Source organism: Lepisosteus platostomus, chromosome 28 (assembly GCF_059453375.1).
Source record: "Lepisosteus platostomus isolate fLepPlt1 chromosome 28, fLepPlt1.hap1, whole genome shotgun sequence".
Lineage (NCBI taxonomy): Eukaryota > Metazoa > Chordata > Actinopteri > Semionotiformes > Lepisosteidae > Lepisosteus > Lepisosteus platostomus.
The window spans coordinates 1,570,641-1,587,968 of NC_142638.1; the positions used below are offsets into that span (position 1 = coordinate 1,570,641).

At 42.5% G+C, this 17,328-nt stretch overlaps 1 protein-coding gene across 5 annotated transcripts in view; it reads right to left on the reverse strand.

Moving 5' to 3' along the window:
• The window catches only part of spop (speckle type BTB/POZ protein), a 126,519-nt gene that overhangs the window by 37,853 nt on the left and 71,338 nt on the right, over positions 1–17,328 (reverse strand). For all 5 annotated transcript variants that reach the window (XM_088623145.1, XM_088623142.1, XM_088623141.1 and 2 more), the window contains 4 exons: positions 16,808–16,970; positions 15,446–15,567; positions 14,751–14,902; positions 2,070–2,197 (listed from right to left, as the gene is read on the reverse strand). In XM_088623145.1, the coding sequence (XP_088479271.1) occupies positions 2,070–2,197; positions 14,751–14,902; positions 15,446–15,567; positions 16,808–16,885 (480 nt within the window). In that variant the 5' untranslated portion in view covers positions 16,886–16,970. The remainder of the gene's footprint in view (positions 1–2,069; positions 2,198–14,750; positions 14,903–15,445; positions 15,568–16,807; positions 16,971–17,328) is intronic.

Sequence of the window (17,328 nt, forward strand, 5' to 3'; positions counted from 1 at the left end):
TGTTCGGACAAAGGAGATTGGGAAATTACATGCCACACCAGTAAGGCCTTATTCAGAAGACTGTAGTCATCTTAGGTCACCATGCTGTGAAAAGGATCTTGCTGCCCTGAAAGAAATTCATACAAGAGCAAATACTTCTAGGACTCAAAGGTTAGTCCTGAACCAGAGGTTAAAGACCCTGCATAGCTCAAAAGAGCCGATGGGTAGATTTAATCAGAACAATGTAAAACTCCAGGCACACAAGTGAAATGAAGAGCTGGAAACAGGAAGTGTGTTACACAGTCATCCATGTGTTGGGAGCCTGTCCAAAAAAATACGTTTATCTCAGATTATATCACCAAATTTGTTTTCTCAGAAATTCTCTTCCATTAGCCAAAATAACCAAAACATAAAATTAACTCCTTTCTAAGTTCTAGCTATGGTTTTATGGAAACTTTTCAGCCAACTATACAAGAGGTTGATCTAATTCCTAACCTCTAGAATAATAATGGTTTAACTATAATTCTTTTACTAACTTCTTTCTCTTCACCAGTCTTTCTAAGTTGATCAGCTTTGTCAACAGGTGTACTGAATCAAGGACCTATCAAACTCATTTTCACGGATTCTTTTCAAGCACTGGAGTGGTTTCTCCCTACAGAAGCCTCCAAGGGACATTTCAGCCCTCCGCTTGGGAATCCAGATTCCCAAACACCACGGCGGTAAAACACTTCCCCAGTCGTGCTCTTCCAACGACCATTACAATCTTTCAAGAAAAAGCTGGGTGAGAGGTAGCTAACTGCAGAGCGACATGGCTGCATGGCGTCCTCTTGTTTTTTCAGCCTTCTTGTATTTGCATGTTCAGACCACTGGGCTTGCTCTGCAGCAATATGAAGAGACTTCTCATCCCTTCCTGTGCCCAGCTACACACCCTGCTCCCCTGCTCCCAGCACTGACACAAACTCTTCTCCTGCAGTCAACAAGCCCCACTTGGAAGCTCTTTAAACAGACTACTGTTACGTTAAATTTTTACCTTGTCCCCCAGTTTTTCCCCCTCGTGATACCCTCAGGGTTAATTATAATTGTCTTAAACAGCCACCACGTTTTTAAACATTTATGGATGCATGCATTACACAAGGACATTAACATAGCCAGAATGTTAACCCTTGAGCTCGCCCAGAGCCTAGGAGGACTGGCAGCTGCTGAAACATCAGCTGATTGTTGGAACAAACAGAGAATTAATACCACTATTATGCCCCAACTTGAAAAGTGCCCTAACAATTTGAACAGGCACCAGTGACCCAAATTCAAATCAATCAGTACATTCTTCTAACTGGATTTTTGCCTATGCAGAATAGCTCTTATTTAAACGGAGGTATCAAAGGCCATCAGTTCATCTGCAGTGTTACCACCAGCTCTGTAGTCTGATTGTGTCAGATCTCAGAAGCTAAGCAAGGCTGGTTCAGGCCAGCACTGGGATGGGAGACCTCAAAGTAAAAGGCTGCTGTTCTAAGTGGTAATCAGAATGTGGTTAACAACCTGTCCTTCCTTAAATTCAACTTCAATTCATTTTCTGTAGTAACTCTACACTTGACCCAGCCTGCTGTATAATGGGACTACTGGTGCAGCACTGCTATCCTGTCACCCAGGTGGAGGCTGTACTTCAATGGTGGATGAAGAGTGTTCCCTCCTATATGTAAAGTACTTTGGAATAAGGATGAAAAGTGCTATATCAATTTGCATGAGATTGTATTATTTTGTACTTGCTATGTAAGTGAAATCCATTGTTTTTTGTACTTGTTACTACCCTATAAAACATTACAATTTTGTAACTTCATAATTCCTTGTAGTTAATAGCTGGACATGTGATTTCAAAAAAAGAACAGCCAAATGTCAAATCATATTCAAACCTGTGTATCCTTAAAATATTCCTTGAGTGGAGGTATAATACCAATAAAAATAACAATATAAGTTAATATGCATGAGCTTGTGAGCTTTAAAGGCTGATGAATATGGCTCAGTCCAGCAAATGCTATCAGCAGAAGAAGCAGAATTAATACCAATATCAATAAAAACAGTAACAGCAGCCCTACCTCGCAGAAGAGGGTGAGTTTGTCATCGGGCAGCAGTCCATTGGCTTCATCTAGCAGGAAGTCCCTTCTGATGAACTTCTTGAAGCCCCAGTCCTTCCCCTGGACAAACCGGTACGCCCTCTGGCTCTCTGAGCAGACAGACACAGGACACACCTTCTCAGGGATCTCAGGTACATGGGAGAGGAGGAAGCTGACCTCAGAGTTCCATCTTGGAAGAACATCAGGACGAGTTTTTGGCCCAGTCCAATTCTGGCAAGCACTCACCCGGCACTCAGGTCTGTGACAGTTCTCTACATACTGTTAATGCAATTGTTTAGCTAAATATTCTGATCAGGATACATAAGCATAAGCAAAATAACATAAAAAATGACAGCCCAACAGCTGAAAACAATGCTAACAATGCTAGAGGTCCACACTAAAAAATCATGGACAATGTCTCAGATGAGGTTTGATTTCATTTATACTACTATCTTGTTTTGACTGCTCTCTGAACTCAAAACAGGAACAGTTATAAATGATTCATGGTAAAACACACAATAATATTCTCATATTTAAGGTGAAGAAACTGCGGGGGATTGTGATGGTTGGCAGTGGGAAATCTTGTAAGTTACAAGATTTGTGCAAAACCTCTTTTTTTCTCAACCTAGCTGCACCCTCACTGAAGACTCCTGGCGAAACAACAACCGAAACAGCCAGAAAGGGCACACTGCAGTCAAGGGTGTGTGACTTGTCCTGTACTGTAGAGTTAAGCTTTGAAGAGATGAGCCAGCCCTGAGCCTACTGGGAAACATGACTTTCCTGCTTATCTTCACAGATGAAATGTGAGAACACGACCATCGAAAACTTCAAACACTTATTTCTGAAGAAAAAGAAAGCTGGTTTAAAATAAAAAAAAGCTTTTGATTTCTGAGGATCAGAGACGAAGAAAGGAGCTGGAACATTTGTTACCAACTTGTTTCTTTAAGCTTTAGATCATAAGAACAGTTACAAATGAGAAGGAGCCATTCAGCCCATCTCGCCCTTTTAGTAGTTAGCAGCTAATTGATCCAAGAATCTCATCATGCCACTTCCTGAAAGAAGCCAGGGTATCGGCTTCAACATCATGGCTGAGTAGCTTACTCTGTGCCTTGGATTTTGAGCCCCTGTATCAGGTCGTCTCAAGGATTTCTCTGTTCAAGGCTAGAAAGGATCACTTCCTTCAACCTGTCAGTGTAGGACATTCCCTTATGCCTTTTTAATTTCCATTAATTCTTTAAGTGTCAATTTTTCAAATTCTTTTTGTGTCAATTCAATGCCTGACCATCCGAAACAACTTCTGAGAACTCTTGCATTTGTTGGCTTTTCATGTGCAGTGCTTCCAGACAGCAGTCGAGACTATTTTCCTCCTCTGCTTCTCCTGTTACCCTAATTCCTAACAGAAAGTGCACCAATCTGTTAGATTTGTGCTGCTGGATCTGGGCTCGGCTGCTCTCTCTCATTCTTACGGCCTTTGTCTTACGTTTCCTTATCATGCATTACTGCATTATCAAAAAGCCACCTCGGAGCTCAAGTGAGAGGAAAATAAATGTCCAAAAAATATAAAACAAAGACCAACCATGTAAGATATGTAAAATATTTTTACATGTTTTTCTTTGTCCTTGTGTTCATTTGTATGTTTTTATATGTGTTCAGTTATAGATACTTAACCAAAAAATACAAAGGCAACAATGCACAATGCACAAAATGAACATAAAGAAACATCCCTGCTGTTGCTGCAAGGACAGGTGTAGACACATGCTGTATCTGTGGGAGGGTGCTGCTATTAACATGACAGGGATCAGTATACCACTGTTCATTTTATCATCGTTCTAGGCCAAAACAACAGTTTTTCAAATGTAATACAAAAAGGGGAAAACTGTTAACTTCATCAATGCACAGGCAAAAGTCCAATAAGTCACTGAGCCTTAACCACCTCCATGACGCTTTTCAAGTTGTGGGTACCTTTGTGCTACACTGTCACAGACCAAAGATGGCCCTCCTGTGGTTTGTAACCTTCCTTAGGTTCTTATTTCTGATTGTCTGGCCAGTAGATCAGACAATGAAATCTGACAGCATAGCCCTGTTGGGAAACAATGTCTGACATCTGTTTATTGTAAGACAACCACTTCGGTAATACAGAACCCGTGTCCCACTTTCACAATGACACCGGGCATTTTTCATTCTTGGAATGAGCAGCTACAGCGGAGAGCGGCGAGGAGAGTCCTGTCATTGTTATATTAGCCGCTGCTTTATGCTGACACCTGCAAGCTGTGAGATTTCACTGCAAATTACCTCCAATATCCCTTTTTCATATGCAGACCATTTCATTTCACTCCACCTGTCAATCTCTGTTCAATATATTCAGCAAATTACACTGGGAGTGTATACACTCAGTTTTATTAAATGCAAAATCCTGAAGAAATGTAGCACCAGTGATAACTAAAAGCCATCAGAGAGGTAGAGAGCAAAACTGGATATCAGTGGTAAAGGGACGTGAGTGAGGTTCTGAAAAATATAGTGTTGTGCATTATAATGACTAAAGTAATGTTTCAAATTGCTCTTTTAATTTGCAAAATTTTAAGATTTCTTTATCTTATGAGTTTTTAAGCCCATCACACTTAATGAGGTAATTGGATGCAGAAAAGAATCCTCAAACTCTGTCTGTCCAATGTCACTCACAGCCCCCAACCCAGTATGTCAACCAACTTAAACCTGTTCAGGATGGGACCAATAAAGATAAATGGTGATAAACTTAATTACAGAACTGACTCCTCTTCTGAGAGACATCAATGCATCTCTTCTGCTCTGATCTGCCCTAGACTGACAACACAAATGCAACAGTATAACAACCCACACACACTGACATTAATGTGTGATTACGTTTTTCCAGTTGGATAGCTGGTTGATCTTGGTCCACCCTTCCTGTAGTCGTAAAGAGTCAATGAAGGTCAGAGATGGTCCTAAAAACTCTGTCTTACTCACGCTGACAAATTCCACTGTGCTTGTTATAATTCTTCAGGCCCGTTCAGCAAAGACAGATGTGGGAATCAGCTAATCAAGAAATACTTGCTTTGGTATTCTACAGATTGCCTGTTATTTACTGCCAGATTTTACAAATGATCCCCCTCCCATCCCAGAAAAAGAGAGCATCGAATTACACTAGTGTCAAATGCAGTGGGGGTATGAAAAAGTTAATTTTTAGGCTTTTTCCTCACTTCAAATATTTAACTATGAAAAAGGGAAGCCTTTGAGACGGCTTCTCCAAAGAGCATCCCAGGGAGATAACAGGAAAATGTCTAGGCATGGTCTTTTATTCCCATACAGAGTGCTGCTCTGAAGCCAAGGGTGCTGGCTGGGAAATACTGGAGGTCGGCCAGCTTGAGTCAAAGCAGTCCGCACACCAGACCGACCCTTTCGGAGCCCATTTAGAACTAGCGTGTGCTGCTGATGCTACTGGGGCTCGGACGCTGGAACAAACCCTGTCTCGGGGATACAGATGGAGAAGGAGCCAGTAAAGAGATCTTTGCAGCTTGAAAGCATAGCTAATCTTGGGTCTCTCCCTGTTCCAGTCGCTCTCTCTCTGCAATATCTGGATGCCAACAATCATTTAGTGTGCCCAAGACCATCTGTCTGTGCCTCTGCAGGGCTGGCTGTAGCGTCCCAGTGGAGCAGAACGCTCTTCCCCAGCCAAGCACAACAAAAGAGCAAAAAGAAAAAGGTGCAGCCTGTCGCTGGAAAGCAGGGAGAAGCAGGGCTACCAGGATTCCTCTCTATACTGAACGGAACAACGGGCTTTGAAAGACAATGTGGATTTCACAAAAAACAACATTAAAATCCCCTTTGAAAGCCCTCCTTCGACTTCTCGGAGTACGCACAAAGTTAAACCTATTGCATACAGCTTATGTAGCTCAATGTAATGGCCTCAGGAATGACAGGTTATTTAAAAGTACTGTATGTGTTCATATAAATTGCAGCACCAGGGACACAAGTGCAGCATGTGGTTAGGATGGCTTGATTGCAAGCCAGCTCTTTGAAAACCTACTCAAGAGAATCCTGTGTCAGAGATGGACAACCAAGGCTCCAGAATGGCTAAGTCAGTAAAGACATCTGAGAGGAAAGACCCAAGGGTTCCGTGAGCAGCAGAACACAACTGAATAACTGCAGATTGAGACTGGATGAGCTCAAAGTCGTCTAGGGTTTCCACAGCTCGTGGCGTTAAGTGTGGGATCTCTGCTACTCCCGTCCATCTGACACTTAACCCTGTAGCACTGGGACTGCAGGGTAATCGAGAATCAGAGAGTCAGAGGGTGTGTGGATGCAAGTCCACACCTTTCATTTGCTGGTACAACAGATGGCATTGGGCAGGCAAGAAAACGTCAATCAACAGATTACATCACCTCATCTCCTGTTCCCAAACAACTCTCTCACTCAGCCAACATCACCCAAGCACCAACTAACCAGGTAATCATAAAAGATTAATTAACATTTGGCCAAAAACATTTAATCAAATCTGTACACTTTATTATTCTTAAAAACAACACGCAAGAATAGAGTATATAAGTTTCTGTTGGTGCTCTGCATCATTCAAAAAGACCTAGAAAACTTCACAGACTACGGATTGTCTTCACTAAAATACATTCTATTTTACAACTGCAACAGCTAGAATCTTACCATGCATGCTCTCTTTTCCAGCAGTTATGTGTCAATAGATTTCTCTAAATCAATACTCCAAGTTGTTAGAGCTGTCATAAAATATCTTGCGGGGCCTATTTTAGCTCCAATCTCATGGGACACATTACAATCACAACCCTCCAGAGACTGAGACCTGTAGCAGAAATTATTTGTACAAGCACAAGTCTGAGGGTACAGCATCAAACTTGAAACCTGGCTCTCTCTGTCAGTAAATCTATCTCCAGTACAAAAGGATATGCCTGCAGGCCCAGGGAGTGAGACTAAGAGCTCCGCCACACTGCTTTCTGTCGAAAGGAAGGAGCGATTCTAAGAAAACAGATTTTTTTTAGATTTTCTCACTGCAAAAAAAAAGTCAGAGATTAAAGCACAGATAACTACCACCATATGAGATTTCTGGTTATATGTGACATCGAAGCTTAGGTTTCTTAACCGCAAACCCTTTTATCTTGAAAGAAGAGGAGCAAGACATTCAAAGACAGCCATTATTAACTGGGAATGCACTCCATAGCTGTGTTTTCATGTTGCCTTTATTTCCCTATGAAAGGAGCATGCCATTTGAAAAATGAATAAAAGACATGACTTCTTGATCTAAAGCACACACAAAAACCAAAACAGTGGTTTTTAAAGCCCACAGCCTCTTGACAAACATAAGTGCTGGTAATATTTTTTTTGTTTGCTTTGGGTTCGTGTAAGAAATGCGAGTTGCAGGATGACTCACAACGTCTCCATCTTTAGGGCACTTCCAGAACTTTTCCCATTCACCCTGAAAACACTGCTGATCATGCTATCGCTACCACAGGTTTGAAACTTTAATACTTTAATACAAATCACTCAGGAGTTCCATCAGTGAGGGCAGTAAATACCAAACCTCTTTTAGTTAGGCTTCACTCACACTTAACAACACTATAGTTATAGATCATGCTATAGGACCTACAAGACTTTCTCCCTTCTGTCAAAACTCATTACTCTGGCATACTTAATAGATCATATTCCATATATGATGTGTGTGCTCTGATATCACTAGCATTTCTTACAAAACACATTTCTATTTAAGCTTTCTGGAATTGCTCCACTTAGAACTTTTAAACTTTTTTTCCCACCCAATTAAACAGTTTTTGGTCCACGCTCTGCTTTGTTATGCTGTCTAACTATTCCAGCAAAGTGCAGGAGAGCCGCTGCACCATATACTTTGCCAATGGGCTGAATTGAAGGGAGAGAGAGAATTGCTTTAGCAATTTGAAAATCCTCTTCACAGGCTGCTATGTAATATAAGACGCCTGAGCTGAAAACCACAGAGCAAGGATTTGAGGACAGCACTGAAAATTGATCAGCTCCCAGGTGGTACAAGCAATAAAAAGGTTGGGCCCTGTGGTCCAGATTAACCGTGCTAGTGTAGAACTGGGCTATATCATCAGCCAGCTGTAATGGGGGAATTCTCCAGGCTTACGCTCACAAGAGAAGTACTGCTGCTGCTGGATTTGGAGAGCAAGAGCAGCCCCTGGACAGTGCCCAGCTGTGCATCCACATGGCTCCTGGACATGGACAGTGCCATGCACATGCAAGCATATAGTGTTGTCAGTGACAATTGTGCCGACTGTCCAGTTGGAGAAAACTCTACTACAAGGCACTGTGGAACTTTAGTATGCCAAATGACAAATGAGGCTGACAGATGGGCATGTCGGAAGAACGAATCCACCGGTCCTCGTTCTCTCTGCGTACAGGGCTAGTAGCAATAGTAATTGCTGACTTCAGAATGGGAATCATATAGAAAAAGGAGATTCCATATAAAAAAAACTGTAAACTTAGAACAGGCTATTTGAAAAACAGTAGATATTGCTCTACACTGAGACCTGTGGGCCTTTGGAACTAGCTGGATGGCCCTGACTGTGTCCTCTTATTTGGAATCTTCCCCGGTTTAAATCGTCTGTTCCTTTAAGACTCGGTGCTCAGTGCTTGTGAATGCTGAGCCACCGCGCTGCTGGCGAGAGGCAGGCAGGTGCACCCAGCTGCCACAGCAAGAGCTCACTCTCATATCTCAGCTCCGCTCGCAAAGAACACCTCCATCCTAACCTAATAGCCCCCTTGCCATTTTGCACCGCAGGTCTAAACACAAATGATGAATTGTACGCTGTGTTCCTCTCACAGCGCAGGCCAAAGTCTAAGAGGATAAGGCGAACACAAGCAAACTCATTTCATTCTTGACGCGAGACAGATTTGAGCCTGGGCCTCTAGAGATGTAAGCCTGGGAAAGGCTACCATATTAACCTCCTTCCCTGGCTAGCCTGTGCCTCTCTGAATTAAATGTCTAGGCTGCTGTCCACCTCCCACTCTCCAGTCGAGGCTGTGCTACAGCACAGATCTGATGTGTGATGACAGAACAATTTGCTCAAATAAACCAGCACCGAGTAACAGCCTGGAATAAGCTGTCACACAATGAGGAAGAACTTGGGTGTCTGTTAAACCCACCTTCTCTGGCTTCATTTTGCCTTTTGGAGTTTATGCTTTCCCCCCGTGCTTTAAGTCTTTCGGTCCACGTGTCCTTGTTCTGTTTGGCTGTACCCTAGCAACCACCCAGGGCTGCTTCTTGATTGGCCGGAAGTGGAGAATCGCGACTGACAGGCTGAGGGGGAGACCCTCATGGGAAAGCAGAATGGAGGCTGTTTTTGATGTTTCTATTCCGGTCACCTCTGCAGCAGCTTCCCTGCTCAGACCACCCCTGTCATATCAATAACTGTTTATACTTGCGGCTGTCTTTAACCCCTCCATTGCCATACAGCGGGGTCTGCCTAAGTCCATCTTGAGTTCTAGATCGCCCCCTATGGGACGAGTGATGTTAACTCCACCAGTCCGAGCAGAAGTGTGTGAACCTACTAATACATAATATTTTCAAACACTAGTGCACGTTCCATTTACAGAACCCTAACTGGAAATGCATCTGTTTATCTGTGTGTTACAATTTCCCTTCTTAATGTACAACCAGAGTTTCCACTGATCTTATGAGATTGGTAGTAACTCTTTTGGATGAGGCAAAAAAAAAAGTGTTAATTTCTTTCTCAACACTATACAATGGGATAAAACAACACACACAAAATATCATGTAATGAAATTTAACAGAAAAACGCCATTACTGAACTGCATCTGTAGAAAGTTCCTGTCAGCTCTCAAGTTCTTAATGGTGAATTCCACCATCTTCACCTGGTTCTTAGCTTTCAGCTGAAAGTCTGTCCCTCCCGAATAACTGCGCATCTGGAATGTCATTTGCACAAACGGTTATAAAAGATTATACACATTGTTACATTGTATTGTGCTTATGAAGGAGTCAAAACTTTTTTAGCCTCATGCAAGAAAAGTGCTACCCTGAGTCCCTTGAGTTTCTGCTGGGTTTAGTCTGCACTTGTTTCAGTTTGCAGCAACAAAGGAAAGAAATGAGCTACAGCTGAAGTTAAAATTCCATCCCATTTTTGTGCTACTCGGTGGTCTGGCTCAGCTACCGTACTTGCTAACACGTATTATTACACGTTTTTAATGTTTTGAACTGTGATTAAAGTGTTTGCATCTTCTGTTACAGTGATCTGTGCATCCTGTCAAGCCTATCACAATACATAAGAATTTCTAAATAAATGACAGATCAACTGAATGAAACAGAACTCAATGTGATTGTTCACGTATCTCATTTTGCTCATGCAAATTTGAGTTATTGAAAATCTATTAACAGCGGGCTATTCTAATCAGGAAACCAATCCGAGGACTTATTCACAGCCTGCAATCTTAACTCTTTTACTGAGACAAAAACAAAGTCTCTAGACCTTGTTAAAATTAAATATTATTAAACTTTACTACTGTCTGGAAGGTGACACTAGCTTACTTCTCTCTTAGCTGTTCAAAACATTTGTCACAGGACAGGTATGTCTCAGAGTTGGAAATAACTCCATCCTCCATTTCACCAACTTCTGAGGATGGACCTGTGTCTTTTCAAGTATCTTTTACCACTAATACAGAAGCTTTCCATTGTCGTACAGTCCAGGATCAGGGCTGAAAAACATTCCCATCTGCTGCTTTTCACATTTCTACAGATAACACTGAAAAACGAATTTTCATGAACTAAGATAAGGAGTCCTAGACTTCAATCCCTTTAGTCAAACCTAGTTAACAAATAAGTAGTGCCTACATCAACACTTTAAGCCCAAACAAGTACATCAATCATGTAGAAAGACGGTGTTCACATACAATTGCTACTATTTTTTAAGATTTTTAAAAGACTTTTTGAAAACAAAATGACATGATGAAGGACTGTGTTAAGTGTCACAACTGAATATGGAAGAATAGAGCCATGTTCAAGATATTACAACAAGCAGCTTTCATCCCTATCCCTGGCTTCAGAGTTAATTAATTCAATGTTTTGCAAGAGTAATTTAGGCAGTTAAAAAATGCCAGAACTGAAGCAGGCCCAGGTAGAGTATAGGGTACAAAATGGCCAGGTTCTATTGCTGTCGAGTTTCAAGGAATCCTCCCAGACTTGGCTTAATGAGGTTCTCTAGATCAATACACTACTACCCACTGCACAGAGCCAGACAAAAGGCAAGAAGCCTCCTCTCATTTGTCGCTTTTCTTATGCTCTGAAAACCCACTTAATAACCTAGAGCTTAATACCAGCGAAAAATAATGAATAAGGGCTTGAACACTGCTACACCACATAAAGCACTGCATTTGTTTCCTGTGCAGTTGTCAAGAACAGAATCCCCCATCTTGTTTTGGCTTAGAATGCAGGCAAAATAAATCACGTCATTACCCATCCTCTCACAGCTCAGCCTGTTACTGGGAATGACGGGATTCGGGTGTGGAATAAGCACTGGGAATGGCTGATTGCCATTCAGGACTCTCCTCCGCCTCTTCCTCCACAGTCCCCAGGAGGAATGGGAAGGAGAGAAGGCAGTTAACTCCCTGGAAAGACACACTTGAGGTCTCTAGCAGGGAGTGCAGGGCAGCTCTCAGGGAACAAACAAGCCCTCGGATTGCACTCCAGGCAGTATCTCGGAGGAAACCTTTTTTTAAATAAAAAAAAGCAGTTTTCGGTTAAAAAAATAAATAAATTAAGAAACAGCAGATCAAACTCAAAGACGGGTATAGAAGATACTTAATCCGTCTTTGAAAGGACTGGAGGGGTTACGTTAAAAAAATTATTTCCAATTTGTTTTCTTCCCCCATTACACCTGCCCAGCTTTCTTGATCTGTTCAAATGTTCATCACTTAGCTTTAGCTGAGTTAACCTCAGAAACCCTCACTCCCAGCGCGCCTGTAAAACTTACATATCACCCAAGCCAGCTCATACTGTAAGTCCCACAGACAACACAACAGTTATAAGCACTGGGTGGAGGAAAGACACTACTCACACTTCTAACACTGAAAGCTGACAGCTGCCTGGCCAGACACAGACGGTCAAATGAGCTGTCCTTCCCAGCCTGAGCCCCACCTAGCCAGAACGCAGGCAGCCAACTGTAACACTGTCTAGGAAACCCCAACCACACTGGGAAAATAACATAACCCAGACCAAAAACCTATAATGTGGACTACAACATGATCTCCATCAGATGCCTCTGCTGATGCAGCTTCCTGAAAGACAGCGGGCTACCTGATACCTGTCAAAATCAATCAAAATCAAATCAAAGTTTATCAAATGCACAACAATATGGCGTGCATGTTTAAGAGTGGCCCAAATTATACATTTTTTTCTTCTTAATAGGGGCAATTTAAATGGCTGAATACTGTTTCCTTTGATGGCAATTTGCCCTGTTAGAACAAAAAAAACAACAACAAACTGCAAAATCATCAGATTTTTTTTCACTTGATCATCATAAAAAACTACATTTCCCAAAGAAATTAATTATTCATTTTTGCAAATTTAAAGCATGTTTCAACGTTTCTAGGAATTGTCTAGTTATTCTCTTCTTGGAGTTTGAAATACTGCCCAATTATCTTCTTCCACACAGAACAGTGTGATGGATTAGGATACAGTAGCAGCTATTGCTGATCAATGACTGCATCTCTTTCATGAACAGGATCAATATCAAACTTCTACAATGTCTTGTGCATTTTACCATTATGTGCCACGTTCGTTTTCTCGTAACAGTTTAAATGGATTTTGCATGGGCGACGTGCTAATGCCATCGATAAAATCAGACCCTAAATGATTTGCAGGGTTTGACACATTTTTCTTGAATTTTCAGCTACAGTGGTTTGACTTCATCTGCACGACAAATCAAAGCAGCAGGAGCAATGGTGTGCACACGGCTGGGCACAGAAAATGACTAACACCCATGACTTATGACTACTGCATCCAAGGATAAGAATCCAGCAAAAAAAAAAACAGGAAAATTATATCAGATATGCTCCTTCAGCAGCTGTTTCCCTTTATTAAAAAAAAAGAAACTTGAGACTTGAATGTTTGACTCAATAATTATGTCTATATAGCAGCAATCAATTTGTTTTGTTTTTTTTATTTCTCTTTAAGCTATATAAGAAATTTAACCATGATGATGCCAAAACACTATAGGAGGAAAAGGAAAAAAAACAGAAGCACAAATGAATATGAAATGCTACATCTGGACCGGAAATCTAATTCAGCACCCTTTTCCTTTTTTTTTATTTCAGCTCGACTTAATCCAATTAAAAATATCTTTCAAATGAAAACATGCCAATTTCCAGTTAATCAAAGAGTCTGAAAAGCCTTTGCGGGCATCCTTGTAATTAAAATCACCTACGATGCCTTTAATTAAATATTTGGAGAACTGGTAAAACCTACTGCGATTATCCAAGTATGGCTATCCCTATACCCTTCAAGCAGATGTTCTTTAATTGAATAGTTAAATTTCCTCAAACCTGCACTAGTTAAATCCTCACAGAGAGTGAGGCATGTGAATACCTAATTCTTGCAGTCTCGTTTTTTTAGATTAACAAAAATGAGAAATTGCCAGTCTCCAGCAGGCAAAACACTTGGACTTCTTAATTCTTCAGTGTCTTAAGAATTGGCTAGATAACTAAACCATACAAACCAATGTGTTTTTAAATGACTCCAGCGATCATGTCACGGCTTTGCTGCCTCCCAGACTCTATCACAGCTGACACAAGCAACATGTTATAACCAGAGAATAAGAACATTACAGTTGCAAATGAAAGGATGCCATTTAGCCCATCTACCTGTTTGGTAGTTAGTGGCTGAAAGATGCAAGGATGTCAACTAGTTATCATATGAAAGATGTCTGGCTTTCACAACACACCTGGGTAGCCTGTTCCACACCCCAAAACGGGACTGAACCAAAGCAAACCCAAGCACAGCAAGAGTGTGACCGCCAAGTGACCCGAGGGTCACAGATCCTTCGCCATTTCTGCCTTTTAAAACCCAAGGAAGAGAAAGGACAGAGCAGTCAGATTACCCGCTTCCTCCAAACCACGTTTCAGAGAAAACCCCAGTGTGCAGAAGTTGTCACAACATGTTTTTCAGCTGAAATAAACACGTTTGGGCAACTTTGGTCACCCCCATGTAACTTATTAGTCAGGAACAGCACACTACTCAAAACGTGTTTTTCAGCCCGAAATAAACGCGTTTTTTCAGACTGTTGAATCCCAAAGTAACTGCCTGGCTCAAAGAGCCCACTGAGTCAGCCCTTAACCCCAGTGTGCAGAAGTGGTCAAAACGTGTTTTTCAGCAGAAATAAACATGTTTCTGCAACTTTGGTCATCCCCATGTAACTTATAGGGCAGGAACACCACAAACCGATATTCTGTGTGAGCAAGAATGGAGGTGGAGGAGGTCCAGCCCGCAGGGAAGCTTGTGGCGGTCTTTCACCTACACTATTAGGAATATACTTGGACTTGAGCAACTGAGGACTTGAGGAGGGGTCTGCAACTAAACAAGAACATGCCGTGTATTTCAACCTTGAAATGTCTCTTCCAGTTCCGTAGGCTTAAACTCACCCATAGCTTTGGTCTCCTCTCCTTTGGCATTGAGGATGGAGAACTTGAACTTGGCACGCACTTCGCTCTTGGGACAGCTGACCAGGAGCAGGTATAGAGACAGGTAGTCTTTGCTCTCCTCATCTAGCCCTTTAGGATTCACTCGCAGACACCTGGAAAAGGCAGAGCTGTAAGTCAGTTCCCCTCAGCTTGCTGGATTTCACCAGACTCACGAGCGTTCGGTTCAGACTGACACCTTCATTGCTTCAGCCAGCAAGTGCCTCCAGGGTGCAGAAGGAGGCATCAGCATGTAAATGGGATATAAATTGGGCTCCTAACAACACTGCAGACATTAAAGGTTTGGAAGCCCCATTAGCTTATTATTGATGATTATGATGATGAATAACAAAGCACTCTTCCTACCTGGCATAAGTTAAAAAAAACCAGGCAGACATCACCACTGTTTGGCAAGCTGAGGAAAACTCTGGGCCATTTGAAAGAATCCCCAGAAACCAGTACTAGGGCAGCTTCTGCATTAACCCCTGGGCAATCCCAGGAGAGATCATGATCCCAGCCTGCAATCCAAGCTGAAGCTTTTACCACAGGCGCTGTTAGGAAGGCTGACGATTCCAAATTTCTGTGTAAAAGCCAACCTGCCATTAATTTCACTACGCAGCGGCGCCAGCTCTGTCCCCCCCCCATCACCAGACTCTCACCATTTCAGTTTGTCGTTGGCTCCTGACGAGAAGGTCGAGCTCTTGATCACCTCGCCCATCTCCTCCCGGCAGAAGCTGAAGTTGTTGATGGTCCACATGTAGGAGAATTTCACCACTTTAATCTGTCCAGAGACGCCCAGCAAGGCCAGGAAGAAGATACTGATCAACATGCACAGCAAAGCCAGCGTCCATCTCTCCAAACCACCCCAGCAGGAGACAATGTCTCAGCAGAAAATCACAGGAATAAGACCGTAGGTCTTTGCAAGTTTAATTCATGGTGTTCAAAGAGTGAGACTATTAAGTGCAAATAAATGAAAGTTGGATAATCCATTCTTGCAAAGCTTTCAGGTGCAAGTATGTACCGCCTGCAAAGCACACGAAAACCATTTCCAAACTGGACAATGAATCTCTGTGCCAGACTCACTGCTTATCTCTCTGAGACCATCCCATAGTTGTTCAGTGCTGAATTTACTAATTCTGCGCTTGTAGAGATTTTCAGTATCAATATCAATTAGTTAGCAAATAAAGAAGGGAAAACTACTACCGCTTTTGGAATGTAAAGCCATCAACAACTTGTAAAAATCAAAGCATCAAATTAATAACACATAGTACCATCCTCCTATTTGCTCAATATTGGTAACTTGGTAACTGCTAGCTGTTTATGGGAGAAAATAACCTTGCTTAGTGTTGAGTTTGATGTGTAAGCAAATGACTTTTATCGCCTTTCTTTAGCAAATTATTATGCAACTTTAATCAGGGAGTTCTGGATTTGGTGCCCTTTTCAAGGAGTTTTAATCAAAGGAGTATTGTGTTTTACTGACTTGTGCATCCTTTCAGGTGTAAGAGCCGTTCTTGGCTGTAAACACACACTTTCATTCATACAGAATGACATTTCCAAGAGGCTGCCAACAAAAGCCAGTTCTCCAGAGACACTCCTGCCTCGACACAGAGGTTTTGTTCATGCATGTGAGTGCTTCACTAATACACTTACCAACACACGTGCTGACTCACACAGAGCACAAACATGCACTCTCTACCACAGAGGACGCGTCGCGCTCCGCAGAGCGGACACAGCCCACAGACTCGCAGGCCCACTCTCTCAGACTCGCTGCCACTGCACCGCCATTTTCATCGGCTCCGGGTTTTACCTGCTGGCTCTCAATAGACACCGCAGCGAGAAGCAGAAAAGCCCAAAACTATTTGCAAATTCTCCTGACTCTCCTATGCAAACTTACACCGAGGGCAACCGGCAGAAGACCCAGCCCCTGATTTCTACACCCAAGGCTGGAGTGGGGGGCAGGTAAAACCCGAGACGGCCCCAGCGGCAGGGCACTGGCAGCTCCGCGCCCCCTCTCTGGGTACCTGAGTGTAGCACCAGCTCTCAGCCACAGGCCCGCTTGACATTTCCGCGGGGGGAGGAGGACTCGGCACTCTTGACATCGCCAGCTTTGACAGCGAGAAGGAGCGCTTGGGTCGCCAGGTAAAAAACAGACAGATTAAAAAAGGGCAGACAGCTGTCTTCTTTCTGCAAAAGATAGAAGAACAAAAAAAAAGAGAGATACCTTTCACTTTTCAGAAACGAACAAATTATTGCTTTGGCACTGACAGTATAATACACCATCCATAGCTCTCCCCAGGCTCGTAAATACAATATCAGGGGCAGCATGAAAGCCTCTTTCGACTGCACCTCATGCCTTTGAGTGCCACGGTAACTCTTTCTGTCGACATTCAAAATCAGAAATCAAGAGTAACTGACAGGAGTGTAAACGTTGAGTAAATACTTGTGTCGGGAGAGCACAAAAGATTGCTTGTCACATGAGGCTGCCGGGGTCTGAATCTGAAGGACACTGTGTAAGGACAAGACATTCATGGACATAAATCAA